We start from the raw sequence: 26,551 nt of genomic DNA, 5'->3' as shown, positions 1-26,551 counted from the left end.
AAATTGATATCTTAAAGAAACATCTTAATACTTGTTTCAAACTAAAAGACCTTGGCATTCTAAAATATTTCCTTGGATTAGAACTTGCATGTTCATCCAATGGCCTTTTTCTATCCCAAAGAAACTCTCTCCAACTCCTTGAAGACATCAGTTTCCTAGCCTCAAAACTTGTCCTCCTACCCATGGATCCACATCAAAAACTTTAATCTAATGTTGAAGACATCCTTCTCGACCCAACCACATACAAATACCTAATTGGCAGACTTTTATACCTTACTGTATCTCGCCCAGACATTACGTTTGTTGTTCACAAACTTAGCCAATATGTTGCCAAACCTCGCCAAACTCATCTACTGGCCGTCAACACCCTTTTACGCTGCCTAAAAGGTTGCCCAAGCAAAGACATCTTCCTTAAAAAGTCGTCCACATCCAATTAAAAGCTTTCAGTGATGTATATTGGGCATCATGCATTGACAGTCGAAAATGCACCACCGGGTTCTGCATTTTCATGGGAAAAGCTTTAGTTTCGTGGAAAGCGAAGAAACAAACAACTGTTTCTCGGTCATCAGTAGAAGCAGAATATCGTGCACTTGTTGCAACAACCAGTGAACTTTTATGGATAAGGCAGCTAATGACAGACTTACATATTCCTTCATCCTTACCTGTTGTTATATACTGTGATATGATGCAGCAATCCACATTGCCTTAACTGCCATCAAATCCCATCTTTCATGAATGGACGAAACATATTGAACTTGACTGCCATTTCGTTCGAGAAAAGCTCATTCATGACCACATTAAACTACTACCAATACACTCTAGCCAACAGCTTGCTGATAACTTTACCAAGCCACTGCCAAACAACATCTTTAACACACTACTTTCCAAGATGGGCATTATAAATCCTTCAAGTCCATCTTCAGGGGGCATTAAAGCAAATCAAAGTTCGTTACATTTTTGTTATAAACACTGTTAAAACACACTACTCTTGGCTATTTATATCGTCCTCATGCATTATTAATAAATCAAGAAAGGGTTTATTTACTGTAGGAGGTTATCAAAATGAACCCTTCTTTGAAATTCACACAAAATTTCCAAAATATATATAATTTGGTTCAGTTAAATTTGTTAGGGCTTTTTAAGCTATTGAAGCCAGAACCGAAGTAAAAAAGAAATGGAACAAATTTTGAATGGCCGCGTTGGTTGGTTTATAAAATAAAAATTCAAATTTTAAAAAACTTTCCGAGTCTGAGCGGAGCCCACAGCATTTCATCATCCACTAATCAGTGTGTACACGTGGGCTCCACTCACCATATTTGTTCAAACGGGCGCTCTCTCTTCCTCTCAATTCAAAATTATCTTGTGCTCGACAATTCAATAACAATCCCCTGTATAAGTCCCTACCGTCATTTTCCTGATCTTTTCTTACACGTCCACCAACCAAATCCACACCATTAATCACATCCCAAAACACCTCCATCCTCACCATCCGATTTTGGAGGATACACTGATCCAAAATACTTCGCGTCATACACAAGTATACCTCCTCCACTCAGCCGTTTTCCAGCCCCGAGAAAAACGAGCTGCAACGGCGTCGTTTCTGCCAACGGCGTGCGTTTCAATTCAATTTTGTTCATCCCGAGCGCCAAACAGTTGCTACTACTCAAGAAAAATTGATAAAAAGATCAGAGAAGAGTTGATAGTAGAAAGAATCGGGTACATCATTCTTCTAGTTTTGAATTTCATTTCTCTCATTCTTGTTTCAAAGTTTTCTTCTAAAATGGAGATTGGATCGGGTGCGATTGGCTCTTCCTCCAAACACCAGCTTAAGATCTTTCAGGAATGGTTCGGTTTGGCCGATTCAGGTACTTTTCTATTCTCAATACGCGTTTCTTCTTCTATTTTGTTCTTCCATGATGTTTATCGTTTTCTTTTCTGTTCTAATCTTTCCATGTAGATGGAGATGGTCGTGTTACTGGAAATGATGCCATACAGTTCTTCTCCATGTCTCATCTTTCTCGCGGCGAGCTCAAACAGGTATCTCACTTGTTTTTCTTTTAGTTTATTGAGTTAATAGTTCAATCTAGCTTTTACCCTCGATAGATAGAGTATTGTGATTTGTCTTAGTTGCGAATATTTTAATTGATGTTAAGCTTAATTTAACTTCGATGTGTTTCGTGGTGGATAATCGGTATTCAAAACTTCCTTATCTAAATGAGAATTCAAGAAACTTCTTTATTTCTTTATTTAGTCAATTATCGTATTTACTCTGATTTGTTTTGTGGTCACAGATTTTCATTTGGTTTTGTTCTTTAAAAATTTGTGCTTATTGTTTTTCTTTCTTTCCTACTCACGATTGAAAAGTTTTTCAAACTTACGAGTATTTTAACTATATAAGTCAGATGCAAACACTGAATTTATTGAATTTAGTATATGCATGTGCTGTCTTTTTCTTTCTTTGTATGATACGGGGTTTGCTTATTTGGGTTTATACTATGTATTGGATTCTGTGGTTACATCTTTTGCCCTTATCTACGATGCCACGATTGAAACTAATGTGATATTTCATATCATGTTTAAAGGTTTGGGCTGTTGCAGACTCCAAACGACAGGGATATTTAGGGTTCAATGAGTTCGTTACTGCCATGCAGGTTTTATACTACTTTATTTGGATTTTATTACATTAACCAATACGTAGATGTTTTTCTAATTCTAAATATTGTTTTTATTACAAACAGCTTATTTCTTTAGCACAAGCAGGGTATGACCTGGACTCAGATATCCTCAAGAAAGCAGGCAAGTTGAATGGATATGTTTGATAGTTCTGTCTTTTACTTTTAACAATTCAAAGTTCCTTTGGCCTTTATTCTTGGAGTGTAACTGATTAATTTCTGTTCTGGATCAAGACATCAAATAATTCAGATATCTTATGCCAGAGCCTTTAATTTTATGGCATTTCTGAATTTATCAGTTGTATATTAAATCTATTGATATATTTTTACTTTATCTTCCTCTAATCCTCAAATTGCGTAGTCTAAGAAAATTTTTTGTAGACGGACCAGGTGAGAATATTGAGATTCGGGGACTGTAATTCTTTCTAACCGGTTAATCCATCCTCTAATGGTTGATTCCTTGATTGACTTTTTTGAACGTTATTGAACTAGATTATTTGAAAACTATTAGTGAAAAGTTATAACAGACAGAATGGATAAATTCTGGTTTATAGATTGCAAACAGAAAGCGCTTTCTTTGAATTCAAACTTTGTATTCATGTGCTTACATAACACCTTACAATGCAAAGACACTACTTGCTTCCTGTTCATTATACATTGACACCCTTCTACTTCCTTACAGCTGGCATGGAGGAAATTAAACTTCCAGTGCTAGAAGGCTTGGACGCTTTAGCTGTTGTAAGTACTATCACTCCTTTAACAATGTTGAATTTCCATTGTAGATAAATTAATGTAAGATATCTTTTTCTGATTCTCTTTTCAGAAGTCTAAGCGATTAGCAGTATCTAGTCAGCATGAGACAAATGGTTAGAAAATTTCCAATCATTGAATTTCCATAATAAAATTGCCAACTCGGTCTCTGATTTAAATTGATACCTGCCAATGTAGGAACTTTTCAACCCATGCCTCCACCATCAACTCCATGGTTTGCTTCAAAATCTGGGAGCAAGGTATTATGGGTTCTTTTTTCCATTTGTTTCTTTCTAGTTTGCCTATATTTCTTATTGGGTTGTTTCTAAATATAACAAAATGAACCAAAATATTTACAAATATAGCAAAATGTCTTAGTCTATCCATGTCTATCATTGATAGATGATATTATTTTATTGGTGTTTATCATTGATAGATGAGGACATGTTACTATATTCGTAAATATTTTAAGCAATTTTTCCATTTAAAACAATTACCCTTCTTAGAAATTTTTAATTTGTTCCAGTTTTAACTTTTTCATGAAATTAATGATATGAAAATTGCAAATGTTAACCTATTAATCTCTGGTAAGGTTTTCCTCCGCATGATTTCTTATTCAGATATCTCATACGGCGGTTACATCAATCATTGACGGTTTGAAGAAACTGTACAATGAAAAGCTGAAGCCTCTCGAAGCTACCTATCGGTTTAATGATTTTGTGTCCCCTTTCCTGGTGAGTAGATTGGGAAATATCTTGTGCACTTCAATTTTTTTATTTTTGTAAATATGGAAGACGAGTTGTTTGAAGGTTACTGACATTGTGTAAAAATTAAAATGCTTCTTCAACAATTGTTTTGATTATTTTCTTGTAGACAAGCAGTGATTTCGATGCTAAGCCAATGGTAATGTTGTTGGGCCAATACTCAACTGGAAAGACAACATTTATCAAACATTTGTTAAAATGTAATTATCCAGGTGAGTTGAATTTACTTTATGACCTTTTGTAGTCTGAATGTATAAATTTTGAATTATTACATGTTTGATTTATTTAATCTTTTTTATTTTTCAGGAGCTCACATAGGACCTGAGCCAACAACTGATAGATTTGTAGTAGTAATGGTGAGGGCAGCCCTTTCTTTGTTGTTTAATAATAATTTAAAACTTGTATAATAATTATTGTGTTTAAATTTTGGCTAATCACCGCAGATGATCTTTTTTCTCTGTAAACTTTACCTATATATTCTTATTAAGGGGGCATATGCTAACATGTTCACGGTTTTATTGCTTTATTGTGAACTTGTGCTCAGTCTGGACCAGATGAGAGAAGTGTTCCGGGAAACACTATTGCTGTTCAAGCAGACATGCCATTCTCTGGTTTGACAACCTTTGGTGGAGCGTTCTTGTCGAAGTTTGAATGTTCTCAAATGCCGCATCCTGTATGTTAAATTTTTTAATGGCTTGGCTAAAAATGTCTAATAATTAATACTGTCAGTTCATTCGATTGCTCTTAAATTTATGTAGTTTCATTTTGCCAAATTGATTCAATGGAGCTAATACTTTTCACCTATACTTTCAGCTCCTTGATCAAATTACATTTGTGGATACTCCTGGGGTTCTATCTGGGGAGAAGCAACGCACACAGAGAAGCTATGATTTCACAGGGGTCATATCATGGTTTGCAGCGAAATGTGATCTCATCCTTCTTTTGTTTGACCCTCATAAACTAGATATCAGCGACGAGTTCAAGCGTGTTATAGGATCTCTACGTGGTCAAGATGATAAGATTCGTGTTGTTCTCAATAAAGCAGATCAAGTTGATACTCAACAAGTAAGATTTAATTATTTTCTTCTTTGCATTGTTCTTTATTGGAGGATTATAATGTTGACCTTTTTGACTTTCCATCATTCTAGTTAATGAGAGTTTATGGAGCATTGATGTGGTCTCTCGGTAAAGTGTTGAATACTCCTGAAGTCGTCCGTGTTTATATTGGGTAGGTTCTTTGATTCACACTCTACTCTTAATGTACCGTGTACGTTAATAGTTGCATGTTTGTGGGTGTGTGGGGGTGGGGGGTTGCAGTTTACATAGTTGTCATTTAGTTATTTTAATTTATGTTCATTTGATATTTATATTTTGGATATTGTGTTTGTTGTTGATTTCAACCTTTATAATTCTCCATTGATTTACTTTGATTGTGTACTGGAATTACTGATTTATATAAACTGAAACGTCTGTTTCCTAATTGATTCATGATAGTTTTAGTGCTGTCACATTCTTTATCATTCCAGTTGTTGTTTCATCCAACTCTACAGGACTTTTCTCATCTCTGACCTTCGTTGACATCATCAATTTATTGTATTTTCACTTGGTTAGTTTTATTATCTGATTTCATCAGGTCATTTAACGACAAGCCTGTTAACGAAGCCTCTGTCGGCCCAATTGGTCGGGATCTTTTTGTGAAGGAACAAGATGACCTCTTAGCAGACTTGATTGATATTCCAAAGAAAGCATGTGATCGTCGGGTATAGTTCTAAAAATACATGTTGTGATTGCATATGCGATAGAGGATAGATACCACTTTTTCTCTTTTGAGATCAGCATGATGCAGATAACAAAGTTTTCATTTTTCACATTCCAGATTAATGAATTTGTAAAACGAGCCAGAGCGGCTAAGATTCATGCCTATATCATGAGCCATCTTAAAAAGGAGATGCCTGCAATGATGGGTAAAGCTAAAACTCAACAACGGCTTATTGATAATCTTGAAGATGAATTTGGAAAGGTACTAAGCACTCTATCTATATATTTTTTTTGTGGTGACACTTGACTTTTCATAAAAGTTTCACTTTTAAACGAAAATGGAGATACTATATTAGGTTTCAGTTTTCATCTGACAATTCTACTCCAAAGATAGGTTTGAAAAATTTATGAAAAGTGAAGGGTAATATTGCAACTTTTGAAAATGGAGATACTTTTGGAATAGAGTCCAAAATTTAGGGGATTTCCTTAACTTAGAACTCTGGTTTTGACAGGTTCAAAGGGAGTACCACTTACCGGCTGGGGATTTCCCAAACGTGGAGCATTTTAGGGAGGTACTAAATGGGTATAGTATTGATAAATTTGAGAAATTGAAGCCTAAAATGATTCAAGCCGTGGATGACATGCTTGGCTATGACATCCCAGAGCTTCTGAAGAACTTCAAAAATCCTTATGAGTAATATATATATATATATATATATATATATATATATATATATATATATATATATATATATATAATAACAGTATTATATAGTATCTCAATCTCAGCAGTTGCATTGCTACTTGCAATGGATGTTGATGATGATGATGATGATGCAAAGTGTTTTTAGAATTCAAAATTTTGGGAACTTGTTTTTTTTTATCCATTTTCTTTTTAGTTAATGCTCGAATGTATGTGTATCTGTTGATTGGGCATTTTGGTGTATTCTTCAAAGTTTTGGGTTTATAGAACAATGGGATTCTTCGTAGTACATTCCATGAATGAGTTTAGTTGTTTTTGTTCTTTTCTCATTGACAGTTTATGAGAAGTCGGCTTTATTATATTTCTTAAGGGCCATTTCTATTGCTGTAATTAGTTCACATAAATCGTTAAAACCTAGACGATTGTACCAAGGAACATATATTAATCTAAACTTGGTTTTATTGGTTACTTTTTTTTAGCTTGGTTTTATTGGTTTTCTTTATGGTTTTCAAAAAAAGAAAAAAAAAAACCTCTATAATGTTGATTAATATATAGTATTATTGTTGAAGTTGGATACATGTACCATAATTTGATGATGACATATCAACCTAAAGTATATTTTTATTGCCTCATATATTTTATCGACCTAGTGTTTGAATATCTGTATGTCCACCAATCTTGAATAAAAAAAAGTTTGATCATGGTTATATTCTTAAAATAAAATCGGTACTGTATATTGTTATTTATCAATCTAAGTGGTAAAATATCGAGCAATTATAATAAATAGTAATTTTAGAAATAATAATTAAGTATATAGAAACATTTAAAAAGAATTGTAAATATAGCAAACTTTTAATTAATGGACTTGATAGATTTTTAATTTTTGGGTTTTTCCAAAAAAAAAAATAATCAACCGACAAAATATTTACTGTATAACAATTTTAAAAACGAAAAAAATTCATATGCCCACAATAGAAAATATAAAAAATGCCTCAATCAACAGTTGATCGGCCATACACGTGCTTGTAATTCTTATTCCAAACGATCAAGATAAGCGATCGGGTAGAAAATGATATGCGATAGTGTAGAAAATGATACATGATTGTGTGGTAGTATCAACATGATCGTGTGATTTTTTTAACGATGGAAAAAGGCTTCAAATCTAAACGATATTATGTTAACTATAGTAAACAATCGTTTAGATCATATCCATACGATCATGTAGTTCTTTTTTAACGATGAAAAAAGGGCTTCAAATCTAAACGATTTTGTTGACCATGGTAGACAATCATTTAGATCATATCCATACGATCGTGTAATTATTTTAAAACGATGAGAAACTGATTTTAAATCTAAACGATTGTGTTGACTAGGTAAGCGATCATTTAACTCATATCAAAGTGATATTTAAACGGTCTTGATGTTCTGAAAGAGAAGCTGGAAGAAAGAAAAAGAAGATGAAGAAAGAAAGAAAAAGAAAATAAACAAAAATAAGAAAATCTGGAAGAGTAGCCAAAGAAATCTAGAAGAAAAATAAATAAATTGCAAAGAAGAAGAAAGAAAAGCGACAGAATTGTTCGCAATAACAAGGAAAAATTTGAAATTTATGAAAATATTTTATCGGTTTTATGTGCTTTCGTTTTTGTTACACGGACAGAAAATATTTTGGCGTTTTATTACATTTTTTTACAACTTCTCTTAATTTTTCATAAAATTTCTAATCTTATAATTACCTAATATTTGAAACATAGTTTATCGTGATAAACTTCTATCGATTTTCATAAATAATTAGATGTATAACAAATATTTATTTAGATATATCATAAGGCTATTGAAGAATTATTAGAAAACTATCAAAAGATTACATGTTTTTAAATTTGTAACTTTTGTAATTTAAAAAAGGTAGCAACATATATCTTATTATCATAATTATTTATTTATTTACTATTTTTACGACAAAAGTCGCTAACTTTATCAATTCACAAACTTCAAGACAATAAATCTAATTCTTCTTTTAAAAAGAAAAACATGAGAAAGACAATAAATCAAATTCTTATTTTAAAAAGAAAAACATGACAAATCTACAAATTTAAAGATCAACATTATTTATTAAAATCCTCTCTTACTTAACAAAGGGGCGGGTTAAGTCGATCAAAACCATCCCCTTCTCAATTTTCTTAAATCTTAATTAATAATAATAATAATAATAATAATAATAATAATAATAAATCAATCTCGATCTTAATTTTTCCCGGTAAATTAAAGGAAAAACCCATTGCCCAGCAAACCAGTTTTGTTGAACGCAGAGAAAATGGATAATGGGAAGATTGGGAAACGATTTCAAGGCAAGGTCGCCATTGTCACTGCTTCAACTCAAGGTATCGGCTTCCAAATCGCTCGCCGTCTCGCCTTTGAAGGTGCCTCCGTCGTTATTTCTTCCCGCCGACAGGTTCATTCATATTCCCCCTTCTTCTTTTTTCTTTTAACCTCCTCGCCCTTCCTTCTGCTGTTTTCCTTTGTGATCCTCTCCAGGCTTCATAAATTACTGACTTCTAATCAACTCGGATCCACCCTATTCCTACTCTTTCTTTTCATCAGAATACAATACTGTATTTATTTGCAGGATTACTTTGTTCGTTCTAAATTGTAATCTTAACCACTTGCTCTGATCTTCTCTTAGTTACTCGAAATTTTCCCTTATTCCATTTTAGTCTTTATTCTATCCTTTTTTTTTCTCTCAATTTTCTGTGCTTTTGTTGTTTGATTTCAATAGGTAAACCACATCATTGGATTTTGTGCTTTGAAATACACATACAGTGTTTGATGATAGATCGTATGAGATGTCTGTTTGGTGAAAAAAATTTAACAAGGATTGAAAATAGATTTTATGAAATTTCAAAGTTAACGCAGGGCATCTCAGATTATGCATATGGAAATTGGATCAATTAGAAATTTGAAGAATTATGATGGGATTTAAGTCCCAAACATACCCTTGAGTTTTCTTCTCTCTTAGATTTGAATTACCCATGTGCAGAGTGATAGACCCCCTATCATTCAGCAGTACAGCCGTAGAGGAAAGAAAGCTATCATGTAGTTAATTTGTCAGAGTCTGCTATAAAAAGTCTGTTACAAAAGTTAGTTAGAAGAAAAAGCTTAAATAGCACACTAGTCTGGAAGAATAGGAAAGAAAGTTTTATGAGAAGAAGTTCCTTTGTTCATTCTTGAAAGATAGAATAACAAGGAGAAAGTGTTGATCTCTGTAATTGAGTTCTACTATCAATAAAGCAATCTTATTGACTGATCACAAGAACGGGTCCCATCATATTGGTATCAGAGACTGTTCATCCTGGGCAAGCAACAGAAAATGGCAAAGAAGGTCAAGGAGAGATTCGAAGCTGTCGAACAAGAGATTACAAACATCAAAATGGAATTACTACGATTATTGGAACTTGAAGCAAAGATTATGAAACATATGGAGAAGGTTGATCTGCAGAATGAAAAAAACCAACAACAACAACAATTAATCCTGAAGTACATTAAAGGCATGGGAAGGAACAATCATCGACCCGAGGATCGGAAGGATCAACTAGCAAAATGAAGGCAAAAGTAGCAGAATTGATCAACGAGCCGAAATTTAGCGAAAAAGAAGACGAAGAGAAAAATAATGATCGGAGCAAATTCAAAAAAGTCAAAATGCCGGTATTCAACGGCGATGACCCAGATGTGTGACTATTTCGCGGAGATAGATATTTCCAAATCCACAAACCAACCCCGAAAAGATGATTGTTGCGACAATCAGTTTCGAAGGGCCGACACTCAACTGGTATAGGGTGCAAGAAAAGCGGGAGAAATTTACCAATCGGTCAAATTTAAGGGAACGTCTACTTGTATGATTCTGATCTGTAAGAGAAGGATCCATATGCAGTCAATTCCTAAGAATTCGGCAAGAATCTAGAGTAGAAGATTACCAAAACCACTTCGATAAGCTGATGGCACCATTGTCGGATCTGCCGGATCGAGTAATCAAAGAAACCTTCATGAACGGCTTATTTCCGTGGATCAAGGCTGAAGTTGAATTCTGTCAACCGGTCGGTTTGGCCCAAATGATGCGGTTGGCTCAAGTCGTAGAAAACCAGGAGATCATCCGAAATGAAGCAAATCTCAAAGGCTACAATGAAGGTAAGTACTCTGCATCCTCCTCTATTGTTAAGCCAAACATCATTGCAAACTTGGCGATAACAAGAGTAACAGTGTATTCCTGATGAGGACTATTACTCTAAGAGGAACCTCGGCAGGAGAAGCAAAGAAAGGACCCTAAAAAAGGTTGATTGATGCAAAATTCCAAGCTAGGAAAGAAAAAAGGCCTCTGTTTTCGATGTAATGAGAAGTACTCTCATCATCATAAGTGCAAGGCCAGAGAACAGAGAGAACTAAGAATGTATGTAGTAAGTGCCGACAATGAAGAATTACAAATCGTAGAAGATATGGATTATGAAGAGAGTTGAAAATGGTAAGAGTTGTAGAAGAAGATCAAGTAGTAATAGAACTATCCATCAACTCGGTTGTTGGCCTGTCCAATCCGGGCACCTTGAAGGTAAGAGGGAAGATCAAAGGTAGAGAAGTAGTGATATTGATAGATTGTGGTGCTACCCACAATTTTATCTCAGAGAAGCAAGTCAGTGAATTGCAATTGGCAACTAAGGGTACTTCACACTATGGAGTAATTCTAGGATCTTACACAATCATCAAGAGCAAAGGGGTATGTGAAGCCATAGGGCTGATACTGAATGACTAGAAAATAATAGCCAACTTTCTACCACTGGAATTAGGGGGAGTAGATGTGATCTTAGGGATGCAATGACTGTACTTTTTAGGCATTACTGAAGTTGATTAGAGGAACTTAACAATGACTTTCCTACACCAAGGGAAGAAGATAATCATCAAGGGAGATCCTAGTCTAACTAAGGCTAGAGTGAGTCTAAAGAACTTGATAAAAACATGGGAAGATTTTGACCAAGGCTTCTTGGTGGAATGCCGATCTATGGAAGGAGAAACCACATCATCAGAAGATAATGAGAATGAGATTGAGGAGGTGCTGACTATAGAAGAATTAGTATCAGTAGTGTTGAAGAAATACGAAGATGTCTTCACATGGCCTGAAAAACTATCCCAGGAAGAAGCATAGAACATCATATCCATTTAAAGCAAGGCACCAACCCAGTAAACGTTCGACCAAATCGCTATGCCTTCCAACAAAAAGATGAAATGGAGAAACTTGTTGATGAGATGTTGACATCAAGTGTTATCTGCCCCAGTAACAACCCATTCTCCAGCTTGATTCTGTTAGTAAGAAAGAAATATGGAAGTTGGCGTTTCTGTGTTGACTACCGAGCGCTAAATAATGTAACTATACCAGACAAGTTTCCAATACCCGTAATTGAAGAACTATTTGACGAACTAAATAGAGCTACTTGGTTCTCAAAAATTGACTTGAAGGCAGGATACCACCAGATTCAGATGTGTAAAGATGACATTGAAAATACAGCATTCCGAACCCATGAAGGTCATTACGAGTTCATGGTCATGCCATTTGGGTTGCCCAATGTGCCTTCAACGTTTCAATCCTTGGTGAACTCCATTTTCAAACCGTACTTGAGGAGATTTGTGCTTGTGTTCTTCGATGATATACTGATCTACAGTAAGGATCTGGAAGCACATTTACAGCACTTGGGGATGGCTTTAGAGGTGCTAAGGAAAAATGAGCTATATGCGAATTAGAAGAAGTGTAGCTTTGCGGATAAAAGGGGAGATTACCTGGGGCATATCATCTAAGGTCAAGGAGTAGAGGTTGACTCGGAGAAGATTAGAGCAATCAAGGAGTGGCCAACACCAACGAATTTCCATGAAGTTCGAGGCTTTTCGGGCCGTACAAGAAATTTGTTCAACATTACAGGTCAATAGCAGCACCATTAACACAACTATTGAAGATCGGAGGGTTTAAATGGAATGAAGAAGCTCATGAAGCATTCCAAAAGCTGCAAAATACTATGATGACACTACCCGTGTTAGCTTTACCAGACTTTAATGCCACATTCAAGATAAAAACAGATGCCTCAGGCTATGGGATAGGAGCAGTACTATTCCATTCTAAACATCTCATTGCCTACTTCAGCCACACATTAGCATTGAGGGATAGAGCTAAACCCGTATATGAAGGAGAACTCATGAAAGTTGTCCAAAGATGGAGGCCTATTTGCTCGGGAGAAAATTTGTAGTAAAAACCGACCAAAGATCACTAAAGTTCTTGCCAAAACAAATGGTGATTTAACCCCAATATCAGAAATGGATAGCCAAGCTCTTAGGCTACTCCTTCGAAGTGATGTACAAACCTGGACTGGAAAATAAGACAGCAGACGCCTTGTCAAGAATGCCACCTACAGTGCATCTATGCAACCTAACGGCCCCAACATTAATTGATTTACTAATAGTCAAGGAAGATGTAAAGAAAGATGAACGTTTGCAGAAGATAATGGTAGAACTGAGAGTGGAAAGTGAAAACAGGGAGAGCAAATTCTAAGAACAGGCTAGTTATTTCGAAAACATCAACACTAATCCCTACAATCCTACACACCTATCACGATTCCGTGTTTGGGGGACACTCGGGATTTCTGAGGACTTACAAAAGACTAGCTGGAGAACTAAATTGGGAAGGAATGAAACAAGATGTTAAGAATTATTGCGTTGCCAAAAGAACAAATCCTTAGCTCTCTCCCCTGCAGGCCTCTTATTACCGTTAGGCATTAGAGATCCTAAATAGTGTATGGAGCGACATATCCATGGATTTCATTGAAGGCCTACCTAAATCTAATGGATTTGAAGTCAGCCTTGTAGTAGTATATCGGGTTAGCAAGTATGGGCACTTCTTGACACTGAAACACCCTTACACCGCCAAAACCATGGCTGACTTATTCATTAAAGAAGTTGTGAGGCTCCATGGATACCCCAAATCTATCGTCTCAGCTAGGGACAAGGTCTTCCTAAGTAATTTTTGGAAGGAACTCTTCAAAATGGCAGACACAAAATTAAACCGAAGCACAGCATACCACCCTCAATCCAACGGGAAAATTGAAGTAGTCAATAGAGGGGTTGAGACATATCTACATTGCTTCTGTGGGGAAAGACCGAAGGAATGGGCTAGATGGCTTCATTGGGCAGAATATTGGTATAACACTACATCGCAGAGATCATTGGGTATAACGCCATTCCAAGCGGTATATGGCCGACTGCCACCCCCGATCTATTATGGAGACTGGGACACACCAAATTCTACCTTTGATGAGCAGCTCAAAGAGAGAGTTATAACCCTAGGGGCATTGAAAGAGCACCTGCGAATCGCTCCAGAGAACATGAAAAGAAGTGTGGACAAGAAGCGAAGGGAAGTAGAATACATGGTAGGAGATATGGTCTTTCTAAAAATAAAACCTTACAGTCAAGTTTCATTGCGAAAAAGAAGAAATGAAAAACTATCCCCAAAGTTTTTTGGGCCCTATGAAATCTTGGAAAGAATTGGTTTAGTAGCTTATAAACTGGAGCTACCAGAGACAGCATCCATTCACCCTGTATTCCATGTCTCACAGCTCAAAAAAATGTTGGGAGAACATCAAGTAGAGTCAATAGAAATTCCCAACCATGAATGGTGTGCTATTCCTGAAGAAGTCTGGCTATCTAAAGAATAAAGTTCTGATCAAATGGAAAGGACTACCTAGAAATGAAGCAACATGGGAAGACTATGAGGAGATCTAACAACGATTTCCCGAGTTTCACCTTGAGGACAAGGTGAATTTGGAGAAGGGGTATAATGATAGAAGCCCCTATCATTCAGCAGTAAAGCCGAAGAGGAAAGAAAGCTAACATGTAGATAAATTTGTTAGAGTCTGTTACAAAAGTTAGTTAGAAGAGTTAGAAGAAAAAGCTTAAATAGCACACTAGTCTGGAAGAATAGGAAAGGAAGTTTTATTAGAAGTTCCTTTGTTCATTCTTGAAAGATAGAATAACAAGGAGAAAGTGTTCGATTTCTGTAATTGATTTCTACTATCAATAAAGCAATCTTATCGATTGATCACAACAATGGGTCCCATCACAGAGGAACCTAAGTGAAATTTATTACCTGTATGAACTCTACTTGTCACTCCATTGCATTAACGTTACAATGAATTTATTTTCTGAATTTAGTTTTGTGTGTTGTGAACTCTTCTTAATTCAAATGTTCTAGAAAAATGTCGATGAGGCAGTTGAGAAACTCAAAGCTGAAGGACTTGAAGTGTTAGGGATTGTTTGTCATGTATCAAATGCACAGCAAAGGAAGAATCTGGTGGAAAAGACTATCCAGGTGAGAATAATTTCATTCTTGCTTTCTAAGTTCTCCTGAACCTAGAGAAAACTGAAAGAGTGGTTATAATAAATGATCCTTTAACATTATGTTATTGGTAGATTCAAGCTCATAAGGTTTTTGTTTCCAAAAACAAATAAATTTCTCATTTCATCTACTGAAAAACGTGGCCAGATTTTTGTTTGATAACAAAGAATGAAGTCATATCAAGCTGAGGGCCAATGATATACATATACTCCTGTTGCATTTTTCTTTTGGGCAAGAAACCTGTATATATGGCCACAAGTTATAATGTTCTTCTTCCCATTGCATGTTTCAGTTATTTATTTGAGGTTAATTGACATTCATCGGTTTGCTTACAGAAATATGGAAAAATAGACGTAGTTGTATCAAATGCAGCTGTCAATCCATCAGTTGATTCCATTTTGAAAACTCAAGAATCTGTACTTGACAAGCTGTGGGACATAAATGTTAAAGCTTCAGTCCTCCTTTTGCAGGTACTACAATTTGAGGCACAATTTTTCAGAATATTGTCATGATTCAGGGCTTTTTGAAATTAAAGAATATTTCGATTTGAGATGGCATTCTATTTCGTGTGAGATTTTGATTTTTTGGGCACTTCAAAATATCTTTTGAACTACTTCTTCCTTAACTTCTCCCTTCAATATGAACACTACTTGTATATTTAAATTTTGTGAATTTCTGCCACAGGATGTTGCTCCTCACTTGCAGAGAGGCTCTTCAGTTGTTCTCATTTCCTCCATTGAAGGTTACCAGCCTTCTTCTTTATTGGCCATGTATGGGGTCACAAAAACAGCCCTTCTTGGACTGACAAAGGTCAAACAATGGCTTTACATGCTTTTTTCCTTCTACTCTTGTAGCTTTTGAATAATAAATAGGGTAATTGCAATGGAAGGGCTAATAATTATAAGTGTATAGCACAAATTTTAAAGAATTGCAAATATACCAAAATCCATTAATGATGGAGTGATGATGGACTCCTACATCTTATAGTCTATTACTAATAAACTTTGAGAGATAGATCTAGAGTTAGTTATATCTACAAATTCTTATAAATTGTGCTATATCTGCGAATATTTTGGTTTGATTTCTATATTTGCAACTATTCCAATTAAGTATCTATACTTTTTTTTTGCTTAATTCTTGATTGATTTCCTTCAGGCTCTAGCTGCAGAGATGGCCCCTGACACTCGTGTAAACTGCGTCGCTCCCGGTTTTGTGCCAACACACTTTGCTGATTTCCTTGTGACTAATGAAGCCGTTGTAAGTATCTACCTTGGTCTTTTTATTGCTCTAGACTGGTAAATATGTTTTATAGTTCCAAATATGTATGTAGCTCAATATTTCTTACTTAGTATAATTGAGGATTTGAACTAAATTCAGAGGAAAGGGGTTGAATCAAAGACTTTACTCAACCGGCTTGGCACGACTGAAGACATGGCTGCTGCCACTGCCTTCCTTGCGTCGGATGATGCTTCGTATATTACCGGCGAAACTCTGGTTGTAGCTGGGGGGATGCCTTCAAGACTGTAGCTCCTTTCCAGTTTATGCTGAAGCTAAGAAAATTAGCACTGGAGGGTGTTTTTGTTTTCTTTCTCAGTTAGAAATTCAGAAATAAATATCTATAAGCTTTCTTATGGTATTATGGGTTAGCTTTTGCAACAGAGAAAAGAAAAGAAAAAAAAAGAGAACTTATTTACCCCAATAAATTTTCTAGTTTAGTTTGTGTAAATATGGTAAATTTTTGTTTGGGTGTGTTTATTTAAGCGGAGTGCTTTCTATTCATCTGCTGCATATTTGATTGGTTGATCTATTTTTCATTTTTCTTCATCAATATTTTATTGTAAACACAATTTTAAACTACTCTTTGCTTCTATTATTCTAAGTATGAAAATTTTCAAGGCTTTCTACTTCAAAAATAGTTTAGTTGAATTATATAGCAGGTGAATTTAAGAAAATATTTTAAGTCTACCTTTGTTATTTGATTGTCCAAGATCGTGTATTAAATATAAAGGATCTTTAAAAAAGACATCATTTAGATTTGACGATCGTATACCAAAGAATTTTGAAAAAAATCAATCTTAACAAATAATGATTTGGTAAACGGGTAAATCTAAACAAGTGTGGAACAATTTAATTAAATATTTTGTCGATTTATTATATTTTTGGAAAAATCGAAAGACATGGAATTATGAAAGTTTGGTTCAGGTTTTTCAGCTTTACTTGTATTAGTCCCAAATTTTGAAAGGGTAACTTTTTAATAAATTTTGAAAGGTATTAAAGTGTTTTTCTAAATTTTTTTTTCCTGAACTTAGGGCATTATTATTTATTCGAGTACAAAGATTCCTTTCATATCTACTAGCATTAAACAAAGATAAATCTACGTAAATATAACAAAAGTGTTAAATATTTTCGGTTCGTATAACAATTTAAGAAAAGTCTATGAAGTCAATTACTTTTTCATAAATTTCACATCTACTCTTATTGGATTTTGATTATTGTGGGACGATTTATCAATTCTTTTTCTTCTTCTTGTTTGTGATTTATTTTTCTCTTCTTCATATTTCCACTTCTTATTGGTAAATTCTTCATTTCCTCTTCCAAAATTTCTTCCTTCTTCTTCATTTCTCATTTTTTTTTCTTCTTGGATCAAGATCTAAATGATATTGATACATGATCTAAATGATCATGCAATATCTAGTTGTCTATCCTAGATAGACAGAGATCATAGACCACTATTACTAATAGATCATTTAGCTTTGGTATAAGATCGTTTAGGTTGGTTATAAGGGTCCAAGATCGTTTAGATTGGGTATACAAGGGTATAAGATCGTTTAAATTTGGTATAAGATCGTTTAAATTTGATACAAGATCATTTAGACTTGGTACAAAATCATTTAGAACCTTTTCGACTTGGTACAAGGGTACAATATTATTTAAACTAGGTACAAAATCATTTTTTTACATGTGTGTGACCGATTAATTGCGAGGTATTTTTGTTATTTCATATTATGGGCTTGTGAGTCTTTTTCTTATTCAAAATTGTTCAATATATTATAAATATTTTTGTGATTTATTTTATTTTTTAAAAAACCTCTTAACGCAAACTCCAAGACATAACATTAAGAAATTAAGTTTGTAGAAGTAAAGAAGCAAAGAAAAACAAAGAAAAAATGTTTAAGAATACAAGTGGAAAAATTATCTCTGATTTAAGGCAGCCTTAAAGTGGAATTAGGTTCTAAAAAATGCAATCATTAAACTAAAACTGATAAATCAAAGGGGAATCTTCACCTAACATTACATTACTATATTAGTCAACAATTAATTATTTAACGAGATTGAACATTAATATCAATTATATGGTTGAATTTGTATGAAGGTTGAATCTTTGAAAATGAAGGCTTCCATTAATGATAAGAACAAAGGAAATTTTGTACTTCACAATCACTAAAATAGGAAGAAAAGTCTATTTTTGTGGCCATATACTACTCCTCATATTATTATAATTTTGTGAAAGAAGTAAAAAATTGGATAAGTTTAGGTTATGTTCAAATTTTGGGAAAAATCTCCCATCATTCTCCCTTTAATAAATATATAAGATTAGATGATGAATCGTAACATGTGATTGAAGATTTTAAATTATTGAAACAATAAACTTAACAAACGTAAAAAGTTTCATTACTAATTAGTAATTACATGAACCTAACGTTTTTTCTTTTTCTTTTTCTATAACAAAAGTTTTAGTTGTTTAGTTTTCTGTTTTTTGATATGTCAATTTTACCCTTCATCTTTTGTATTATTTCTCTCCTATGGATTTGAAGTTTTGATGGCAAGTGAAAAATAAGTATGAGGAAGATTGGGGAATTCAAGTAGAAGGAAGGAAAATGCTTAGAATTTTATTTTATTTTGTATGTGCATACATATAATCACTCTGTACAAGTCAATTTTTTATGAGTTGTTCGTAATTTCAGTTGGATTAAATGACCGTTCTACTCCTATAATTAAACTCTACATCCTTAAGCATCACTAATCCTCTAAAGATAAATTTGTTAATGGTTCAACTAAAAACCAAATCCTTGTCGAGCTAGTGAAAGGATGAGCCTCAATTGTTCAAGTTTCGAAGTCAGTACTTAAGGAACTACTCACCTACTTTCTTGAACAAGAAGGAGTTAATTTCATCTTATGAAATTATGTTCCAAGCTCCATTCCGTAGAACAATGCACATTATTTGTTCTTATTAAGAGTTATTTTGATTGAATTTGATATTTTTGCTAGTTTTATTTAGTCAATTATCAAGAAAACGGGTACTAGAAGTCAAAAGAACCAAATGAGACCAAATCTAGAAGAAAAATGGAAAAGCAAAACTCAAAATGCCATAAAATAGGACTCCACTACAATGCAAGGTTGGAATTGCAGACTGAAGAGCACCATAAAATTGGCATTAGAAAACTGTTGCAACGCTTAAAAATAACGCCACAATGCTAAGCAAGGGCACTAAGGTTGTATCACAGTGCAACATTGTGTTGCAACAGGTGTTAGTGTTAGGCTTTTTATGTGCTCTATAATAATTTTAGAAAAATTGTATTAGATCAAAAAAAAACTTTTAGAAAAATGTAGCACATAACACTTTTTTTTTCTTTTTTTTTTTTTACATATTGCAAATTTGACAAGTAATTAAATATATCAAACCATTATCAGAGAGCTATCCACTTCTAAATTTGTTACTTTTACAATTTAGAAAATGTAGTGACATGGGTCTTATTATCATTTTTTTTTGTTATTTTTACAAACTCTCCCTAATTTTATGAATAATTGGTTTATTGTTTAATAAAAGTTATTATTTTCATTATTATTCAATTACATGTTATTATATATTAATATCCACGAATATGTTATTATATTCTAAACGTCCCTAATCGATTATTATTGTGAGAACAATAATAATTAAGATTAGTATGGGTTATAATTGATAATCATAGGATGATTATATATGTAGAGACAATAAATTATAATCATATTTTCTTATTAGAAAATAAGAATTGGACTCACCTATTTTTTGAGATCATTACATGGACATGTGTGATAAATAATCTCAAATAATTGATTGATTTGATCCTTAGAGCTGAGTTTATCAGAGTGTCAAACATAAGAATTGATCTATTTTGATACAATCAAACGTTATCTTTAACCAGATATTTATAAAGGTTGTACTTGAATACGTTATAAATTATGTAGTGAGCAATGATTAATCAAGATAGAATTTATCCCTCTTGTTATGGAAATATATCTCTAAGCCCTTTGATTAAGCGTGACTGTGGAAATGCATGGTCGTGCTATAAATGAATTAATAAGGTATTAATGTCATTTATTTTTTCAGTATGCTTATGATTGATAAAGCAATTGAATTAGATAACGTGACTTTGTTATGTCTTATATTCAATTATAGATATTGCATGATAAAAGGAGTAGATTAAAGCAATAATTATATTGGGTTATGTTGGATTACCGATGTAATTTAATATGGGTAGCCATAATGTCTTGCTAGAGATCAATTGTGACTTATGAACCATAAAACGAGTTATGGGCCCATTTTCCATATTAATTAACCTAACGGGTCACACACAAAAGAATTGGATCGAATTTGTCTTTGGATTGGGTAATTAATAAGCCCAATTGGAAAATTGGAAGCTTATTAGAAGTCTCTAACTTATTAGAAAATTCTAAGAAGCCTATAAATAAGACCGTATAGGCATTTTATTTCATACACACAACAAAGGCAAAAATTTGTTTGTCACAGAGAGATTATTTGGAGAGTCGAAATTCCCACTATGAGATTCTAAACAAACACAAATTCGAGTAGTTGAATTCCTAGTTCGTGTTTGTGTATACTGTCAGAGAGCACTAATGATTTTACTGCCTTTTAGTGATACAATTTTAGAGGATCATCCTTATTAGTACAGAGGCGATTCGAATTTTGAGAGTTACTCATGTCTAGCATAAAGATATGTTTATTCGTGATTTAATTGTTTATGCACAGTTTGTTTATGTTTTAAGGTTAGAGAAGCTTTTATGATAATTCCGTTGGGTCTAGTCCTAGTTTGTCTTTTAATAGTAAGATCCTGCGAAATAGTGTGTTATAGTGAACAGCACGGGTGTCGTCATGGTGCTAACTTTCCCAAATCATTATTATTATTTTAAATTTTTAGCAAGCAATTGTTTTATATAAATTATTAATTGAAAGGCTGATCAATAGTCTAAGACACAAAATTGAGAGCCCTAAAAGTGAGATAAATATCATGTGGTTAGAGTTGTCAACTAACCAAACGTGTAACACTTAACTGTCTTGCTACCAAAGAAGTCAAGTAAGCCTTTAGAGGTTAGTGCACAAAGCACTTAAGATTAGTTATGCAACAGAAAAAAGTAGTAGTAAGTAGGTAAGAATGAGTAGAGAATGAGAGCTTTGGTTAACTCTTGGAGAGTTGTATTGCTAACTCAATTTGGAGTAGCTTTGTAAAAATGACCCTCTTTGGAGTATATATACACAAGTATGGCTGATCTTAGGGCCATGGATTGGTCAGATATGGCCTCTTCTAAAGCCATCTCAACTTATCTTAGCCATTACACATGTGATGCCTAAAACTTTCTACACACACCTAAACCCATCTAGACACTCATAGAATATTCAAGACTGTGATTTCCATTAAAAGTATCGGCATGGAGAGTCCCAGCATTGTCTAGCATCCTCCAACACGTTCTATGGTGGCTTAGACACTTCTAGCATGCTCTAGCATTGTCTCGAGCCTTTTAGAGCCTTTTGGAGCTGCCTTGGCCATGGATGGCAATGCAACACGGCCATAGGGATTGTCTCGACCCTTTTAGACATTTCTAGCACTCATCAAAGCTATCTAGGCGTGTCGAGAGGGCACTGGGGTTGTCTCAAGCCTTCTGGAAGCTTCGAGAAATTTATAAAGTCTTATAGGAGTGTCTATACGGACAGTGTTGCACGGGTCTGCAGGGCACGCGTGATGGGTGTGCACAACTAGTATGTGCAAGGCAATGCGAATGCCATGTCTGAGGCGCGCATGCGATGCGTCTATGAGCATGAACGATCGTCTCAATGGGCATGTGCCTGTGTGCGCTCACATGTAAGGGGCCGACTGGCCATGCACACATGCTTGTGTGCATGGGTTGTGTGGAACGCTAGTGCCATGCGCTCATAGGCATTTGAGTGCACCTTGTGTTGTGTGTCTAAACACGCACAAGGGCTATTATGGGCTTTTGTTTGGGCACACTTACGAGACTTGGCTGTCTTGGATGGACATACACCTGTGTCATGGGTATGGATCTTAACCAAACATGGGCTGTCAAGATGGCACGTTGGGCTCTTCCGTGGAAAGCTAAAGGAGCCTTGGGCATCATTTTGGGTGTAAATTTTGGAGTCATTTTGGTTTGGACGTGACAAAAAGCCAGGGAGTGAGGGAATCAATTTAAAGGTTGTTTTATTTGAAATTTTATGGGAAATTGTATTCATGAGTGTTTTTCGATAATGCTACGCTTTTACATAATGGATTGATCGTAGATGTATGCTAGTTAAATGTTGAATCGGGAAGTTGCATTTTTAACCGAAACTATAGTATTGAATGATCATCTAATCTTTCATGCAAATGTTAGGTTGGTAATAAAAGTTGATATTATGTGTCATATGTCTTACTTTGATTTCAATAAATTATTAATCATCAAATAAGATTGCATGATAAACAATAATTGACACGTAAACAATAATTGTGAATTTGATCTCTGGCAAAATATTTGACTTATTACATCACTTAAATTACTATAACTTGACATGGTTGGTTATAGTATCTTCTTTTAATAGTTATAAAAATCAATTATGGTTTTAATAAATAATGTTATAATATATTTCCACAGTAACATAAATAGGATACATTCTAAATGTTTTCAATAACATTCACCATACCAAACAAAAACAAAAAAAACACTATGAAATGTCTTAGACTTTTAAATAAGTGTTACAATCTTGAGTGGTGGTAGCCTAACTACTTAGTTAGTATTGACGCAACGACTCCAAACATTTAAGGACGGTTACAAGTTCAAGTATTAGTTACTCATCATTAGTACCATGTATGAATGGTTAAAGTCATTCAGTGGAAAGTATGTCTAAAACTATATTCAAAATTGTCTACTATTTTAATTTTTATTGTGAAACTACTCACGCAACTTTTTAACTTGAACTTCTAATTCTCATTTAATTAGATTGTTGAACTAAACAAAATACAGTGAATAGAGTTAAATTTTAAAAAAAGTTACCGTATTTTAGAAATTTGGAGCATAATGAAAACGTAAATAATTGAGATGACAATGGAAACTTGTTTGATGTCTCATGAAAGAAACAGATTGAGAAATAAGTTAAAGAAAAGAGATATTTGTCAACAAAAGAAAGAAAGAAAAAATAGAAGATATAAGAAAAAGTGGAATTAGGTGAAGGTGAGTAGGATTGTTGGTAAGCTATATGGTGTGACAGCCAGAGGTTAAATATTTATACTTAAATTGTAATTTTCTTGGAAGGAATCTTCATTTGATGAGACCATTGGTCAACATTATCAATACTTCCACAAAAACTCAATTTGGATTCTTTTCCATTCATATTTCCCTTTTTCTTTTAATGCCAAAAGAACTTACGCAACACATTATCTTTCTACTTTTCTTTTCTTTCTTTTTTTCCTAAAGAAATGGGGGAATTGTTTTTTTCGAAAATGTTGTGCTTTTTTTTTATTTTTAGTAATGACTAAATACAAATCACTCAAAGATAGAAATTAAGTATGAATTTTCCTAAATTTCATCCAGAACAACTCAATTTGATTTTTGTATAGTAAGGAGAAGGAGATGTAGAGTAACTTATTATATGAATTTTTTCAAAATTTTTACTGATTTATAAAAATGAGAAAATGGTATTTAGAAAGGGTCTTGATCCTCTAATTTGACCAGAATAGTTATTACATAAATCCAGTGCGAGTCCAGAGGATTGATTACAAATAATTTTCACCATTGAATAGGATGCAATGTAATTCTAAAAGGTTTTTCTTTCTTCGAGATAAAAGGTTGTATTGCATTGAAGTTTAAAATTTAAGCATAAGTCAATATTGCATTATTGTGAAAAATAAATATAGCACAATCAATTTAAATATCGATAAAATGTTTAGAAAAATCATGTTAAATGACAAAGTATTAAAAGCATTTACAAATTTAGTAAAATATCTCAAACTATTTGAGATTGACTACGATAGATAAGATAGATTATTGTTTGTGTTTATTATAATACAAATAAACACATATTGTAGTTTATGATTTTGATCTATCACAATTTATGGTAAATAATGATCAGTAGTTTACTCTATTTTATAAGTATTTTTTAATGTTGCTATATTTAACCATAATTGCACCAATTAGAATATTATAATTTAATCATTTTTATAAAGAACAAAAAAAGTAACATGAGTTGTAGTATTTAAAATTAACATAATAATTGTTAAATAACAAAAATTAACAAAAGCAAAAATTAATTTTACTCCTAAATTTTAGGTCAGTTTCTATTTGACTCCTAAATTTTATAGTGTTAGACTTTGATCTTTAAAATTTGAGTTTGATTTTAATTTAGTTCTTAGGTTTCAATTGTTACCATGTTCACTTTGACCTTTAAATTTTGGTTCAAATTGGTCTTTAAATTTCAACATCAACATTTTTAATTTCGATTTTTTAACCAAATACTCATTTTTTTACATTGTCTTTTAATTAATTTTTTTAAATTGAAAAATTATAAACAATTAATCTAATTTCACTATTTTTCATGGCTATTAATATTAATTTCAAGTTTTTATATTATAGTTATTTTAAATTATTAATAAACACTAAACACTCAAAATGAATATTTAGTAAAAGAAATGATATTGAAAGTGTAAATTTTGAAATATAAAAACTAAATTGAAATAAACTTAAATTTAAAGGGAACATTTTAAATTTGGAAATCTAATTTATTCTTTTGTTAAAAAAATATGGACATTTTAAATTTCAACGGTATTATATTGTTCATTCAGGCGTAGTCCTTCCTGACTTTTGTTTAAGTTTTGTTCCTAAATGCTTCGTACCGTTCCATTGAATAGTTGTTTTCTCTTATATAAACTCATGATTATCTCTTTATTTAACTGACGTGAAATTGTTGATTGCATTCCCGTCCAACACTTTTTACTAATAATTTAAAATTTTGAGTCAAAATTTGAAAATGAAGTTCTCATCTGGTAACATTTCATTTTTATTTTTGTTTTTTAAAATTAAATATATTTTCTCTCTATCTTACAAATGAATTGCATTTTTCTTAAAACAATGGTTGAATTCTTAGCAAAATAATAATAATAAAAAGAGAACTGCCTTTTGAAAACTATTATTTTAGTTTTCAAACTCAGGCTTAGTTTTTTAAACCATTAGTAGAATATATAGTTAATAAAGGAAGAAAGTGATTTTTTTAATAATGTTATTTAAAAAAATATTGTCAAAAATAGAATTCGCGAAAAACTATCCTAAAAAATAGGATATTGAAGTTGTGTACCTATAGGACTAGCCTTAGTTGTCTGTCTTATGTGGCAGTCAATGTCTGCCATGTTGTCCGGCATGCATGAAGTCATGGACCGAGTGCATAATTTCAATGTCAAGTCATGTACCGTGTCTACGACTTCGAAGGGGAGTCATGTACCAAGTACACGACTTCCTCAATATAAAAAACCTACCATACCTTCGACAATCTCCATTCTGCCTTTTTTTTCCTTTCCAAAAGAAAGGCCTTCTTTCCCTCCCCCTTTTTTGTTGTTGCCCCTGTCTCCCCCCTTTTCGACGTCGTCGTCGTCCTACCGTTCATCATCCATTGCTTAGGATTTCTATGGTATGATTATTTTCCCTTTTTTATATATTTCTGTTAATATAGTGTAAATTTAATTCTATAATTTTATTGAATTCAAAGTATTTTGTTTTATAGTGTAAATGTATTTGTATGGTTTTGTTTATATAAAGTAAATGTAATTGTTTGATTTTAGGGGTTGATGTATGTAATGATCCAACTTTCAAAATTAAATTGAGACCATTGCTTAACCAAAACAATTTTTCAAAAGTTAAAAACAATCAAATTAAGATCAAAAGTTATTTTCTCACGATCATCAATTCTGGCGTCGGCATTCTTCTCCGATTTCTACTACAAAAAAATTTGTTCTTTCTTCTTCCCTTCTGATTTGATTCTTGTGATACGATTAGTCTTTTTTGTTTCTTCGTATATTATTTATTCTTTCGTTTCGTACATATTTTTTTTCTTTAAAAATTTGTTCTTTCTTCTTCTGTTTCATAGCATATATTCTTGTAATGTTCCACCTATTTTGATTTTTTACACATATGCCACTGAATAATACATTTATATTTTGTGATTTGTTATTTA

At 33.2% G+C, this 26,551-nt stretch overlaps 2 protein-coding genes across 2 annotated transcripts; both read left to right on the top strand.

The window, feature by feature from the left end:
• The first annotated feature begins 1,375 nt into the window (after nt 1-1,375).
• Nucleotides 1,376-7,008, top strand: LOC103498230 (EH domain-containing protein 1). The gene is made up of 16 exons (XM_008460758.3): nt 1,376-1,865; nt 1,958-2,037; nt 2,583-2,651; nt 2,739-2,796; nt 3,355-3,410; nt 3,496-3,538; nt 3,621-3,682; nt 4,043-4,156; nt 4,296-4,398; nt 4,493-4,542; nt 4,731-4,859; nt 5,000-5,251; nt 5,335-5,414; nt 5,820-5,946; nt 6,063-6,206; nt 6,457-7,008. Exons 1-16 carry the CDS (start codon nt 1,781-1,783, stop codon nt 6,640-6,642), a joined length of 1,638 nt encoding a protein of 545 aa, XP_008458980.1. The 5' UTR covers nt 1,376-1,780; the 3' UTR covers nt 6,643-7,008.
• A 1,700-nt stretch (nt 7,009-8,708) lies between these two features.
• Nucleotides 8,709-16,842, top strand: LOC103498229 (tropinone reductase-like 3). Its single transcript, XM_008460757.3, has 6 exons — nt 8,709-9,096; nt 14,920-15,036; nt 15,399-15,533; nt 15,748-15,873; nt 16,219-16,320; nt 16,441-16,842. The coding sequence occupies exons 1-6, from the start codon at nt 8,959-8,961 to the stop codon at nt 16,588-16,590; spliced, it is 768 nt and encodes a 255-aa protein (XP_008458979.2). The 5' UTR covers nt 8,709-8,958; the 3' UTR covers nt 16,591-16,842.
• Nucleotides 16,843-26,551: the final 9,709 nt, after the last annotated feature.

The sequence above is a fragment of the Cucumis melo genome, chromosome 12 (assembly GCF_025177605.1).
Source record: "Cucumis melo cultivar AY chromosome 12, USDA_Cmelo_AY_1.0, whole genome shotgun sequence".
Taxonomy (NCBI): domain Eukaryota; kingdom Viridiplantae; phylum Streptophyta; class Magnoliopsida; order Cucurbitales; family Cucurbitaceae; genus Cucumis; species Cucumis melo.
The sequence above is the reverse complement of the archived record's forward strand: the minus strand, read 5'-3'. Positions and strand labels throughout refer to the sequence as shown.